Consider the following 13,782-nt stretch of genomic DNA (forward strand, 5'->3'; position numbering starts at 1 on the left):
CCTGCAACTTCCAAATTATTTAATAGCCCAGTATTCCCCAAAATCACATCTGTTGGCTTCACATAAGAGATCCTTGGCTCCACAGTCATCCTGGCGTTAGCAAGTTTACCCCTGCCACAGAGCTCCCCACTCTTGGAAGTTCTGTTAAGTCCTAAGCATAGGCAAAATGAATGTTTGTGTCTAGGGAAATCAGGAAACTAAAGTCAAAGGACAGATGCTCAGCTGACATTTATTGTTGCAGCTCCAAAGATTTCAAGAGAGCTACCGCACTGCACACCAGCTGATACTCTGTCTCAGAGTATTTCAGACACACATTCTTCACTTCCCTAATTCTTTCAAGTCTTGTATGACTCTCCACTCAGACTGAAGGCAAAGAATTACCACTGCATGTTATTACATGCACAGCTTGCTTCTGGACAGGAAGGACAATGAGAAAACTGTGTCATTGATATTGGCAGACTAGATTATCACCAGAAATTGAGAAGGGCAGCAAAACAAGCTAGTCAAAATAGTTTTCAAAATTCCTATTTGTAACTCATAAATTACATATATGCTAAAGCTACAGGAAGCATTAGCCAAAAAGGAAATATTGTTCCTGGAGGAGTTTTTCTAAAGCTTTTGAGACTTACTTTCCCAAGAGTAAAAGGATTACTTACCGCATCAATATTACCCTTTAGTGTTTCTATCCTGCCTGCAAAAAACAGGAATATGGCTCCCTGTAATAAATAATAATAAAAATACAAGTATTCTATAACAGTTTTCAAGCTGACCATACAGTCTAGATTTGGCAAGAAAACATTAAACGATCCTACCAAACTAAATTATGATTTATTTTACCTTTGGATAGCGAGCCAAGTAAGGCTTCAGTAGTCTTTCTGCCTCCTCAACATTTCCTTTTCCTGTCCCTAGAATGCATAAAAATGCAAGTGATAAAAATAGTAATAAAAGAAAAAAGAAAAAAAAAAAAGAACGGGAACGCAAAATATTGATTAATCATTCTCATCTGGCCAATACGTAAGCGTCTCTGATAAGCAAGGCATAAATCCAGGCTGGTGTTGCACTAAGCCAGCAAGCAAGAAGACCTGAACAACATTGTGCTTACTGACTTGAAAACTCACTTATGCACAGCTCAACACATTTTGTAGAATGCTTTAACATGAGATAACAGGGAAGTGTATCTGAGCAGGAAGATATCACCTCCCAAAAAAGTCAGGGATGACATACATATAAACATGAACAAAGCATTCAGGAAGTCATCACTTACAGCCATTATTTTAACCTCCCAAATAACGCACCTCACTAATGAAGACTTATTTAGTTCTCACAGCTTCCTTTGCTATCCCCATCATCTCCCTTCTTATGTGTTAAACAAACCTCCATCTTGAAGATTAAGACACTCTCTTCAGTTATGATCACTATTGTAAAGTCACCCACAAATGAGTTCTATTTAATCTGATCATGAACAAACAATTCACCAATAGGTGGCAGAATCATCTTTTCCCCCTCTGTGTCCCACAAGAACTAATCAAATCCAAGAGTTATTATAAACAATCTTACCTAACACAAAGGTCATGAAAGTATGATAGCAAAGCAACAGCATGGTACACAGCACCGACCTAAAGCTGTATGATGATGCTCCCTCTTGAAGCTGCAGCAGACCACGCTCCTGTGCAAAGAGAGGTGAGGAGGACAAAGTATTGGAAAAGAACCAAAGATGTGTTTTGCAAGTTTGTTAACTTCTGCAGTGTCATCTACAGATTGCTCACTCACCAAATTCCCAAAATGCACTGACATACATTGCTTACATAGCAATCAAAGAGAAAAACACATGTATGAAATTATCTAACAGTTTTTCTGTTACTTCTGTTAGAGTTACTGCTTAGTGTGGAAAACATCTAATGACAGAGCAGCAACTTGGGATTCGTTACATGGTTAACATAAGAGAACGTTAGACAATTTATCACCATCATCCAAGTGAGGGATGTCTATTGGAGCCACTGTGGAAGGTATCAGAGAGAGCACTCTGCATAATCTCACACAGATTTTCATCTTTTGTGTGTCCTTGCCAACAGATGGGTGTCATGCTACCTCACCTTTACCACTTACTGTGTAAACCCTGAAGCCTGTAATCATATTCTAATTTTCATCACACGTGTACTTTTTCACTTAACTAGTGCAGTTAATTGTTCTCACATAAATATAATTAGTTTGTGTTTTTAAAAAAAAATCTTAATTTATTACATTAATTACTGTTATGGGGTACCATTAACACACATATTTGCAGGTCAATTAGTATAACATCTAGCCTGGACAAAATAATGAAAATATTGACTTGCACGTCACTTCAGAAGAAATTAGAAGACAGTAAAATCATTACTGAAAATCAATGACTTAGTGGAAATCAAGCACTCAGCAAAATAAAGCCAACTGCATTTTCTGCTGAGGGCAAAAGTTTAATTGGTACAGACAAGTAACAAAATATGATATATTCAGCTTCTTTAAACTGCCCAGATGAAACCCACAAATATCTGGATTTAAATAAAAGCAGCACTGTAGCACTGCAAGGTAGAAGTAAGACAAAAAAAAAATATCTGTGGAATGAATTTTGGAAGTCAAAAATTCCTTAGTAGATTTCAAAAGCACAGCTTTTTGAGTTGAAAAATCTTCAGGCTGGGTATTTCACTGAGCCTTTACCCATACATCAGTACTAGGCCTTACAGTGTTTGATATCTTCCATTTAATATAAAAATACATATAAAATGGCTGCTGATCACATTTATGAATAGCACTAAGAATGATACAGAAACAAATTGTATTAGTCATGTAGAATAATTTAATCATTTGTCAAGTAGATCTCACTTATGTATTTCAGTTCCAAAAATATATTTTAATATAGCCAAACACAAAGTTATCATCTGTATGGACAAGGAATGAAATCCACATCCACCCTACGTGGGACTGCACCCTGGAAAGCAGTAACTGTGAAGTAACTGGGCTGAGAACATTGCCTGTTCATCAGAAGAGGGCTGCAAATCTGACATACTTGAGCCTAAATTCTTAAGCTGAGTAGTTACACAGGTATGGGAAGCTCACCGAGCAAGTTAGTTCACTCTGTGGTACGTCCATAATCCTATTTTGTCCAGTACAGGTATTAAAGAATGCTTACTTTTCACTCTGCCACTTGAATACCCCAAACTTTCTATATTAAAGTAACCATATAATCAGTAGACACAGTCTTAAAATAAATAAATAAATAAATAAGCTAGGAGTAGTTGTATTACAATGCTTGCTCGTAGAAAAGGCTGCAGCAAAGCTGCTTCTCCTCAGAAACAGCTCTTGCAAACTGCTTCTGTTATGATGAGATCCTCAGGAAAGCGAGATGATGAGGGGTGTCACTGGGAAACATGTTTAGGCACCATGTTCAGTCAGCCAGCCTCCCTAGGCTCCCTCTGTGGCTAGCAGAGACAGAGGCACTCCTTCAAGGAACAATTCAGCACAGAAGACCAGGTCAGACATTATGAATCACCTTTCAAGCACATATTCTTTCTCCACAGGGAGCCTATGGAAATTAGCCAGCAAACCTACTCAGCTAAGTGAGGTGTCATGAGCTGGGCAATGCTATTACACCCACGTAATCCTCACTGGGGATCAAACCAAGGATCTCGGGATCAAATCACAGGCATCTACTACTTGAGCCTAGGAAGTAACTCTGTAAACAAACCACACTCGCTGCTGTCAGTCACTAAGTGAGTATATTATATTTGATTGTTAGGACACACCTTCTAACCATAAATAACCCATGAATAACTCCCACACCTATGACACAGGTGATATGAGCAATCCCGGAACACCAGGAATGAGCTTCTAAACAAAGTCTATTACAGGGCATATTGCTACAATTTAAAACAGATGTCAAGGGAGTAAGTGCTCATAATTTCTCCAGAATACTTAAATGACATTCACACATTTAGTTTTTGTTTTCACACAAAACGTAAGTTACTCTGAAGGGCATAAGGCATATTGCAGAGCAGGAAGCAATGACACTTCTTAGAGACAAATATGATAACGCTCATCTTTCTGTGCAAGTTGCTCGTAACATCCCATAATCTCTTAATTCCCAAGTCTGTCACTACATTATATTATGTCAGTATCTCACTGATTTAAGCCTTGTTCCAAGACATCCAATGGTCTCTCATTCAGGACTCCCCATATGAACAGTGGGGATTCCCACAGCGACTGCAGGACAAACAAGGACAATACTCAAAACCATTATCAGACAACGTTGAGACTGGTTCATATTTCTTTTCAGCTGCCGCTGACTAAAATCCACCTACTTTCCTGAAGCAAAAGCTCTTGGATGATATTTTTAAATCACCCTCTTTTAATTAGGGATCTTGACAATAAAAGCAAAGCAAGGTCATTGTTCATGTCCCATGACCTGATCACATTACTGCAGGCTTAGCAAGGAGGATGGATACTACTAACAGCTTTTATGAAGAACTGACTAATTAAACTAGCAGATTAGGCATTTAAATCTACCCCATGAAATAATTTTAGATTTAACCTTCATTTAAAAATTGTGGAAGAGACCAAAATGCAAATCAAAAAGATGCTTAGTGGGAAACAAATTCAACTTACTACAAATTGAGACATCAAAAATATTCTTCAGCTCAGCTGCTTTGGGAAAAACGTCCTCCCACATCAAAAAGTACAATTTGAAAGAAATTGGTTCTGTCTGCAAGTTTCCCTGCCCTCCCCTGAAATCATGCTGTCAGCTGACCCGCTGACAAATTGCATTTAGCATATGGTGGGCTCACATCAAACTTTTCTGCAGTTTAGCAGCACAGTATTTGTAATGATCTATAAAATAAGAACAAGAGTAAGTATTAGCCTGAGACCTGGCACTGGGTTCTGTAAGAAGGGTTCAGTGCTTATATGGGAGATAGTGCAAAGACTCTTCTGATCTCACACCAGAAGTTAGTTACCATTAAACACAAAAAGTCCAGACTGGACACATGCTCCACCTACAGCCCAGTGAGTGAGGAAGGCATGCCTCTTCAGCACAGCGTACCTGATGGTGTGTAATACATACCTCTGCCCACAAAAAATTTCTCACTAAATTGGGCAAAACTGCATTGAACCTCAATGCCCAAATGCAGGGCGTATGTCATTAAATATAAGCAAGCCCATAATTTGACTAGTGATACAGGGGAGCTTTAACAGTGAGAAAGGCACAACTGGCACATCTTGGACTGGAAGGGAACAAACATGGCCTCAAGCTACTTTTATACTTTCTTGATGTTATCCTACCTACTATTTTGAGACTCTAGACTGCTGTTAAGTTGATCATGTTATCCACAGTGCCCACAAACGGCTTAGGAAGTAATGGAGCTTTGGGCATGTCCTCACTTACTACCAGATGTGACATATCTGAGAGACAAGAAGCGTCCCTAGGGGCTAATCTGTGGGCCTCAAGGCAAATTAGTATTGTGGAAGATACTGCAATGCTATTTTATATTCAGTTTTAATAAACGTATGACCCACACCAAAAGCAAGCTGTCCCCCAGTGCACAGTAGCACTCTCAGGTAAAATGTAAACAGCTCAGGGTACTCTAACCGTGGCTCTTTTGTCTTTTGCTCACCATGAGTATTTAATGGAAAAGACTGCAAGATCAAACACAATGCATTCAAAACTCTTTCCTCCTGGATGAGGTGCAGCACAACACACGAACTTCCCCTCTCCTTCACTTTCTTTCCTGTTTCTTTCACCTTCCAGACTCTTGCCTGTACTGCATGGGTCAGCTTCCCCTTGCAAGCTTTGGAAAACCACCACTGGAAAGGATTGCAAATGCAATTGCAATTTTGCTTTTGGCTTTAGGCATCTGACTCACAAATGTTAAATGCAGAAAGACTTTTTTAGGATGTTAAAATAAATGACCATCAGCGAACTTTGATCAACATGTTTAAAATACTCCTTTTTTACGGTGTGCAGACAGCACGTTTTTGCTTAAATTTATGGTAATCTAGGTCATGCTTCAGTGAGATATTAAAAAACTGGAACAGGAGCTGACTCATCAACACAAATATCAGCCCACTCAGAGCCATACAAGAAATCCCAGGGCCAAAACAACAGGAATTCAATTAAAGGGACTATTTTCATCTGCAGTAATAAGATAAATGTTCAGCAAAGTATTCTCAGAACTCTGCTGGTACATGAATAGCCATTACCTTTCTAGAAGAATATTTTGCTTTAGATGCTCTTTGGTTTCATAACTGTCAGGTAGAACTATTCGATTTTTGCCTCTACTGCTTGTGAAACAGCTCCTGATAAACTCCCGGCAATTACCAAGTTCTAATCCACACTCTGCCAAAAGCTCCTTGCTTTTAAACAAGCCACTTAATTTTCAAAACTAAGATCCTTCCTGTAGACTAATAAAATGGTGATGACACTCACCCACCTGTCACGTAAGGTTGCAGCTCTGATTAAGGAAACATTTTTCTCCTTGAAACTTGTTTTGTAAATAGAAAGCATTACAAAAGAGTTTAGTTTTAACCTAAACAGGTTAAAACACCTTTTGTTGTGTTTGTAGGAGATCTAACATTTACCTTACCCAGCATTTATGAAATAAATGTGACTAGTGGCTTAGGTTAAATGGACCGTATTTTCTTAATCCAGGAACCCAAGTTTGAGTGAATCTCATGTTCTGCTGGTAGAATGAGAGACAAGAGCAGGTACAAGGTATCAGGACCAAGATATTCCCATCAATTTTGTATCCTATTTTGAAATAACAAATCCACAGAAAACTAACACAGCACTTTCTGTGCATCTGCCCTGCAGAATAACTCAGGTTCATGTGGGTTTACTGGTGTTTCATTGCTAAAAGTCTGTCAAACTGCATGCACAAACAACATAGGTCAGACTGGTTAGTCTCTAGGCAAAAAAGCACTTACTCTTTTAGGCAAAGAGAATTTAGGTGCCACACTCAAGATTTCAGTTGCTATTAAAGACATGAAGAAAAAAAATCAGAAAAGAAATTGAATTTTTTTTTCCCAACTGGATGTCATGCAGGAACCTGTCAGGGACATTCAGATACCATGACAGTAACTATCAAGTAAGCTAATGTTTTATAGGCTAAGAATACACTTTTGGCTATGGATTTCTAAGCACGATCATACATCAAAGGACCAGTAACTAAAAAACTAAATATGTCAAGATCATTGTATTAGCCATTGTCTTTATCATGTTTCACAACTTTGTTATCATCGAACAACGGTATCACAACCTTTGAAGCGTAATAGTTCAGACAAAAATATAAAGGAAAACTGAGCTGCATGAAAGCATTGTGTGCATGTGATACCAATCAGAGTGTTTCAGACGGTTACAGCTTATGTGAGGAAGAAGAGAGAAACCCCTGTCTCCATTTTTTAATTTAAGAGTGCGGGGAATGTACCAATACTGTTTAGTTCACATTTACCTTGTTTCCAGAAAATCCAACAAACTCCAGTAATCTCAGAATTCGTGCGGGAAACATGGACAATGTCTACATAAAGAAATGCAACAGTTAGGCAGTAACAGACTTTTGTGCCTCTCAGCTACCAGCTGCCTCCTACAATTTTTCCAAACACAAGAAATATCACCAAAATTACTAAAACCATCTTCGTATGTCTGAAGATTTACTGGGTAAATGTATACACCTTCTATATTTCACATATGATTTAAACAGAAATTTCTGTTTAATATAGGGACCCTGTGTCTCCAGGATTCCCTGCACAGAAATATACATATACATATTTACATAGCACATGCTTAGTAACTCTAGTACTTCTTGGATGTTCCAGAAATACTGGGTACATACCACACAGTACATATGTGCTTTGTGCAGTAAGTCTAACATTTGGGCATGTGCCAGACTCACACGAAGTAATGCAAACAATGGGAAGCACCAGGCACTTTCTGCAGCCCATCACCTGAACAACCACATCACCCCTCACCATCTCTTGGTCAACATCTTTGACATACCAGGAACTGTCCTGCACCATTTGACCACCTGCTTTCTAACCAGAACACAAGCAACAACAGCCAACAGTGGCCTGAACAGCACCCAAGGCTCCATTCATGCACCCTGCTCCACCAACTGCCCTACTAACAGCCAAGTCCCTGATTGCAGTCCCTGCTTGCTTCCCAAGTGCCATTTAAACAGTAAATGGAAGTCAACAAGCACAGGCCACTGCTTCTTCTTTCTGAGGGAGGCTTCTCCTAGGCCCCATCCCAGCGGGTTCTTCTCATGAGACTGTAATACCTTCCCCTCTGAACACTTCCCAAGCATTGATCACTTGGCTAACGAATGCCTTTACTGGAAGGTGGGCACAGGCACTCAGTTATATTCTCAAAGAGCATGGCCTTAGCCCATGTCAGATAAGATAATTCCTCAGTTAATAGTTTTCCCATGAGGATGAGCAAGTGGGTCTGCACACACTGAGCAGTATTGCCCATGTTGTGGGTAGTAGTCTATTTCTAAAGTGTACTGCTATCTGATGTTCTTAGACCAGAGACTAGGATCCTGCAAGCATGAGCACACATAACTGAATTTTAACCGTATGACGAGGAACACTGATGTCAGTGGAACTTCACAGATATTTAAGTTAAGGACATTTTCAGGAGGTTGTAGGATTTCAGTTCTAGAGAAGAACTATTGGTACATACCAGATTAAAGGCTCCAACTCCAAGTTTTACACCTCCCTCAAAATGAAGATGGTTCTCTCCTTTGACATAATGTGCAGATTGTATGAGACTGTCCAGCTCCCTGAAAACACACAAGATTCTGTTACACTGTCAGCAAATAAAATGATTAATCACAATTCAGTAAGAAAGTAACCCAATTACCTTGAACTATAGTGTAATTCAAAAGAGGTCAATTTGTCACCTCACCCAGGTGAACAACACCTACAACATTTTGTTGGATTTATCAACAAATAATTTGTCACATTGCTATCAATTAAAAAATATGTAGTCTGGGAGATGAATTCCTGTCAAATAGACATAGTCAATTTGCAACATTATTTCTGCCTGAAAATATTTCAAGAATGGCTGTTGGGAGCAACACCAACCTTTACTACAGCAAAAAAGGGACGATGGGGCAGTGCAAGAGTGTTAAAGTTTAACTTAGCAAATTTAAATTAGCACATTTGATCTGAGTTTCACTAATCCCTGGATGAGGTATTCCCTTTCTGTGCATGTGCATTCACAAGAACTTTTTATTATATATAGAAAAAGACAATTGTAAGAAATATTTTTAAATGGGCAGATATATCAGAAATTTCTTTTCACTTATTTTTCTAACTTTCATAGATCTCAACTTTGCAGTGTCTCTATTTCCCTGTGTAATCCAGCTGGATTTGAACCTGTTTTGTCTCCAAGCTTTTTTAGTGTATTTCGTTAATTACTAGGAGAAGAAAAACATTGTTTTAATGACAGCCACGTATTTGCGTCCAGGCTGTCATGTTTTTATTTGCTGGTTGTTGCCAACAGATAGGACTATTTGCTGTAATTGCAGTCTTTACAATGGACCTGCATTTAGAGTCACCTTCAACCCACACAAATATGGACAGAATCATCTTTCTCCCTTTCATTATACTTGTGGAGAACCTGGGCTGGATGCTGTTCTGTGTCTGCTAGACATGTGGCTTTTTGTGGCTGTTCTGAGTCCAAATTTAAAGTTCTAAAATAAAACAAAATATGATGTATATTTAGCTTTTGCTTTTTAAAATTACTCGTATAAGCCTGTACTACCGGGAAAGTTTCCTGATACTTTTTATTCACTGACAATAAGCAAATGTTTCATTCTGAATAATTGTTTTATTTCATTCCATCTTTTTTACAGCGTATGGTAACATTTCCTCCCTGAAAGAGAGTTTTAAAAATTGTATCTTTGCAACATTTACTCCTCCTGTCTTTTCAGGGTTGCCGTTGTTGTAGATTATCAAGCAGTGCCGCCGACAATGGGGAATTTTATATCAGAAACTATGTTGTAAAAAATATTGATCAATCAAAGCAGATAAAATCTCATTTACATATTTCATTGTTTTATCTGTAATCTGTTGCATGACGCTCTCACCAAAACTGCAATTATTTCTTCCCTCGTCAAAGGTACAGTACAAAAGTTGTAACTGCCAATCTCACATACAAACTTTCCCTTTGTCAAAATACATGTTTTAGTAATATGCAAGTTGTAATTAGTATTCTTTTGAAGAAGACCACCTAAGAGCTACGAGATTTATAACACTGTTTTTACATATACTAGAGCTGATCTTAATTTATTGAAGCACAGCTGAGTATGCCTCCCATGCTGTACATTTTAATGTAATTTTTAGAATTTACTATTGCACTTCAAAACCTTTTGCACATGTTGAAAGTAGCTCTCCATAACTTCCTGGATGAAAAGAAATCTGCTTAAGCAGATGTTTTTGGCTTATAGGCACTAAGTAATGGGTGTATTGTGAGTTCAGATAAGCAACCCTGCTTATCATTTTCAATAGCATGCACCTTCTCTTTAGAGTAGAACAACTGCCATACTTAACCAAATTAAAACTCCAGCTAACCAAATATTTCACTCAGACAGTGGCATATGCTTGGAAAAACATCCTCTAGGAATTAACTGTTCAGGGACTTCATGACACAGAGAGACTGTATCTGTTCTACTACGCTAACTAGTTCCTATAAACCTATTACCTGTAAATTTGTTTCGTCTTTTTGAATCATTTGAAGCCATTTATACTTTCCATTACAATATCTTCAGTTTACCGTCTCTTAATGTTGTTTTAGTTTCATTTATTTGGAATTCATTTATTATGGAATTACTTGTGCTTCAGCTACTGGTTTTGAATGTTCCTAAAAGCTGCAGCTAGAACTATAAAGAAATGCTATTTCATATGCCTAATGACTGCAAGACCTCCAAATTGTGCTATGCAATCACAATGAGCACTACATCCTTTAGAACAGTTTTTTTTTGACATAATTTCAAGGATATAGTATTTGAAGTAGGCAACCTTGGGAGTTAACAGGGTTAGGGTCCACTATCTTTACAATCCAAATCAACCATAATATCAAGGTCCTTTGTTATACAAAGAAGGAATCTGCGTGGGTTGAGAAAGGCTATAGACACGAGGCCCGTAATAAATGCTTCAGTAAATACAACAGTAATTAATTTGCGAATTGGACAATTCTACCAGCTCCACTTGTTACTGAAAGAATATGCTTAATCACATCATCACTCTGACTTACCTGTATGTTTGGTAACTGTTTCGGACTTTGATGCCTCCTTTTATGAAGCTAACCATATTCTCATCCTGTTAGAAAGGAAACACATTAGCAATATGAACTTGTAAGCACTATAAAGAGCTTTTGTTGTCTTGAGATGAACACATGCCTTGAACATAACCATCGCAACACAGACAATGTAAGTCTCTGAGAAACAATACGTGGATTTAGGATTTTCTGTTTATATTAAAATATTTTTACCATGTTCAGACCGTATGTCTGATGACTATGTTATCTGTCTATCAGACTTTACTTTGATGCCTTCTGTGATTAGTTTAGCCCCTGTGACCTTTGGACCATCTAAATTTGCATTAATGAACACACTGACTAAGCTAAAGAATGGCACCTAAGGTACATGCATTTGTGACTATTTCAAAAAATAGCTTTCTCTCATTTGTCCTTCAGCACAGTTAAGATCTGAACATTTTCTGGCTCAGCACCAGATACAAATAAGTGTCTGTTCTCAGGAGTCTACAGAATATAGTACCACATCCTAAAAAGGAAGCAGGGTATGTAAAGTTATACAGAATATACTCTTTCTGGTTTGACTATTCAAGTATCTATGAGATCCATACTAGTATGGTAGCAAGTCACATTACAAGCTATAATGACCTGGGGCTTACTCCTGCAGCCTGGACCACTGCCACTAGCCTGTGTCCTTCAGAGTCATCCTCAAGCAACATTATCAAGAGCGATAATTGAGGACAGAAACTATACACTATAAATGAGCATGTAATTCTTGATTATTATATCCCCAGAGACTTGAATCCCAATCACATGCAAACAAAATACCACAGAAAAAATGTGATCCTGTTTTTCTTCATTCTGTAGAAAAAGTCAGTTTTTAATTAGCAGCTGGGGGGAGGTACAGCATACCTAATCATATGTAAAGGTTCAGTTATGTTTTCCTTTGAATGGAAAATGGAAAGAGGAAAGATGATGGTTTTAAAATGTTTAAATTCAGAACACTCATGATACCAACAACAGAGATAACCAATGTTAGAATAGTCCAGCCCTTGAAAAATCCCAATACTAATTTTTATGTGTTTTCAACTGGATTTGGTCATTTACATTAAGCACCAAAACTAATCCACTGCGATAGCTGTTGGAACCAAGTGCCTTTGTTTAATTTTTAAAACCAGTTCATTAAAAATTAAACACAGAATAGAAGAGGAAGCAAATAGACAGAATTTTTCTATGCAGAAAGAGGACAAGAAATTATTTTCTTACTCTTAAACCTCTCTTCTATCTATAAACATTTTTAAAAACAGATGCCTGTGAAAACAGTGCTTAAACCAAAGAGAAACTGCATTAAAACACTCTTTTCTTACAGGCACAATGGAGAAGTTCTGAAAAGCCTTGCTTCCATAGCATTTGATAACACCCAAACTGTCCCCAGTGCTAGAGGCTACTCACCCCAAAGAATCCCAAAGGAATATGGAAACACCTTGGCCACTTCAAAGTCCATCATCTTACCATAAAGTCACCATCATCAGCAATCTCAGAAGCAGCTACTCTGACTACTAGTTTTGCTATGAAGCAATAGTTTCTAGCAGAGGGGCATGGCGGATTGCTGAATAAGCTTACATGGTTCATAAACTATCATAAGCAACATAAATCAGAGCCCATCTGGCAACTCCCAAACACTAGAAAATCACCACCTGTATTTCATTCTCTATCAGCATCTTCGAGGCAAGAAGCAGAAGCCCTTTGTGCATGTGACTTTTATTATCCCCTCTGCATAGATGAAGAGGCCCACTGTCATATAGCAAGTACAGCCATATCAAGAAGAAAAATCAGTTACTCCAACTATGATTAACAATTTAAATTGCAAGCTGGAGCCCAGGTAAGTATTGCTAATGCTGATCCATCAAACAAATACAGCTTCATTAGTATGGACAGACAAAATTCAGAGGGAGAGCTCCCCTTCTTTTAAAGACAGGCAGCACTGTTTAGGAAAAAGCATGCATGGAGCCTAACAGCTATGCAGACCATAACAGCTGCTCAAAAACAAACAAGTGAGAAAGCAGTCTTGGGAAAGCAAACACCAGCCTGACTGAAACAAAATCTCCGTTGCATTCCAGCATAGCACATCTTCAATGACCATCTTTTTTTTCTTCTTTTTTTTTTCCTTTTTTCTTTTTTTAACTGATACCTCAACACACAGCACTTGAAAATTGGTGCTTACTGTGGTTACATTTCACACACCCAAAAGGGACTGAAGAAGGGCATCATAGGGGACTCAGTGTTATGTCTATCAAGATTTCAATTTTTAGATAATTATGAGGTATAGAAAACATTCTAACACCTCATCTGCAGATAGTTCAGATAAAGTCCAGATTTAATCCAGATAAAAGTGTCTTATACCATTAGGTCAAACTAGGGTCTTCTACCATTTCAATAATTTTAAGAAAAGAAACTGCATGGTGGGTACTTTTTTTTTTTCTCCCAAAGAACCACACAGG

General features: G+C 38.0%; 1 protein-coding gene across 1 annotated transcript in view; it reads right to left on the reverse strand.

The window, feature by feature from the left end:
- Positions 1-13,782, reverse strand: part of TTC39A (tetratricopeptide repeat domain 39A) — a 41,424-nt gene that overhangs the window by 12,355 nt on the left and 15,287 nt on the right. The window contains exons 6-11 of the mRNA XM_009644629.1: positions 11,282-11,346; positions 8,705-8,804; positions 7,476-7,541; positions 1,558-1,666; positions 838-905; positions 657-716 (exon numbers count right to left, since the gene is read on the reverse strand). Of these exons, the coding sequence (XP_009642924.1) occupies positions 657-716; positions 838-905; positions 1,558-1,666; positions 7,476-7,541; positions 8,705-8,804; positions 11,282-11,346 (468 nt within the window). The remainder of the gene's footprint in view (positions 1-656; positions 717-837; positions 906-1,557; positions 1,667-7,475; positions 7,542-8,704; positions 8,805-11,281; positions 11,347-13,782) is intronic.

This window comes from Egretta garzetta, unplaced genomic scaffold (genome assembly GCF_000687185.1).
Source record: "Egretta garzetta isolate BGI_Z169 unplaced genomic scaffold, ASM68718v1 scaffold768, whole genome shotgun sequence".
NCBI classification, from domain to species: domain Eukaryota; kingdom Metazoa; phylum Chordata; class Aves; order Pelecaniformes; family Ardeidae; genus Egretta; species Egretta garzetta.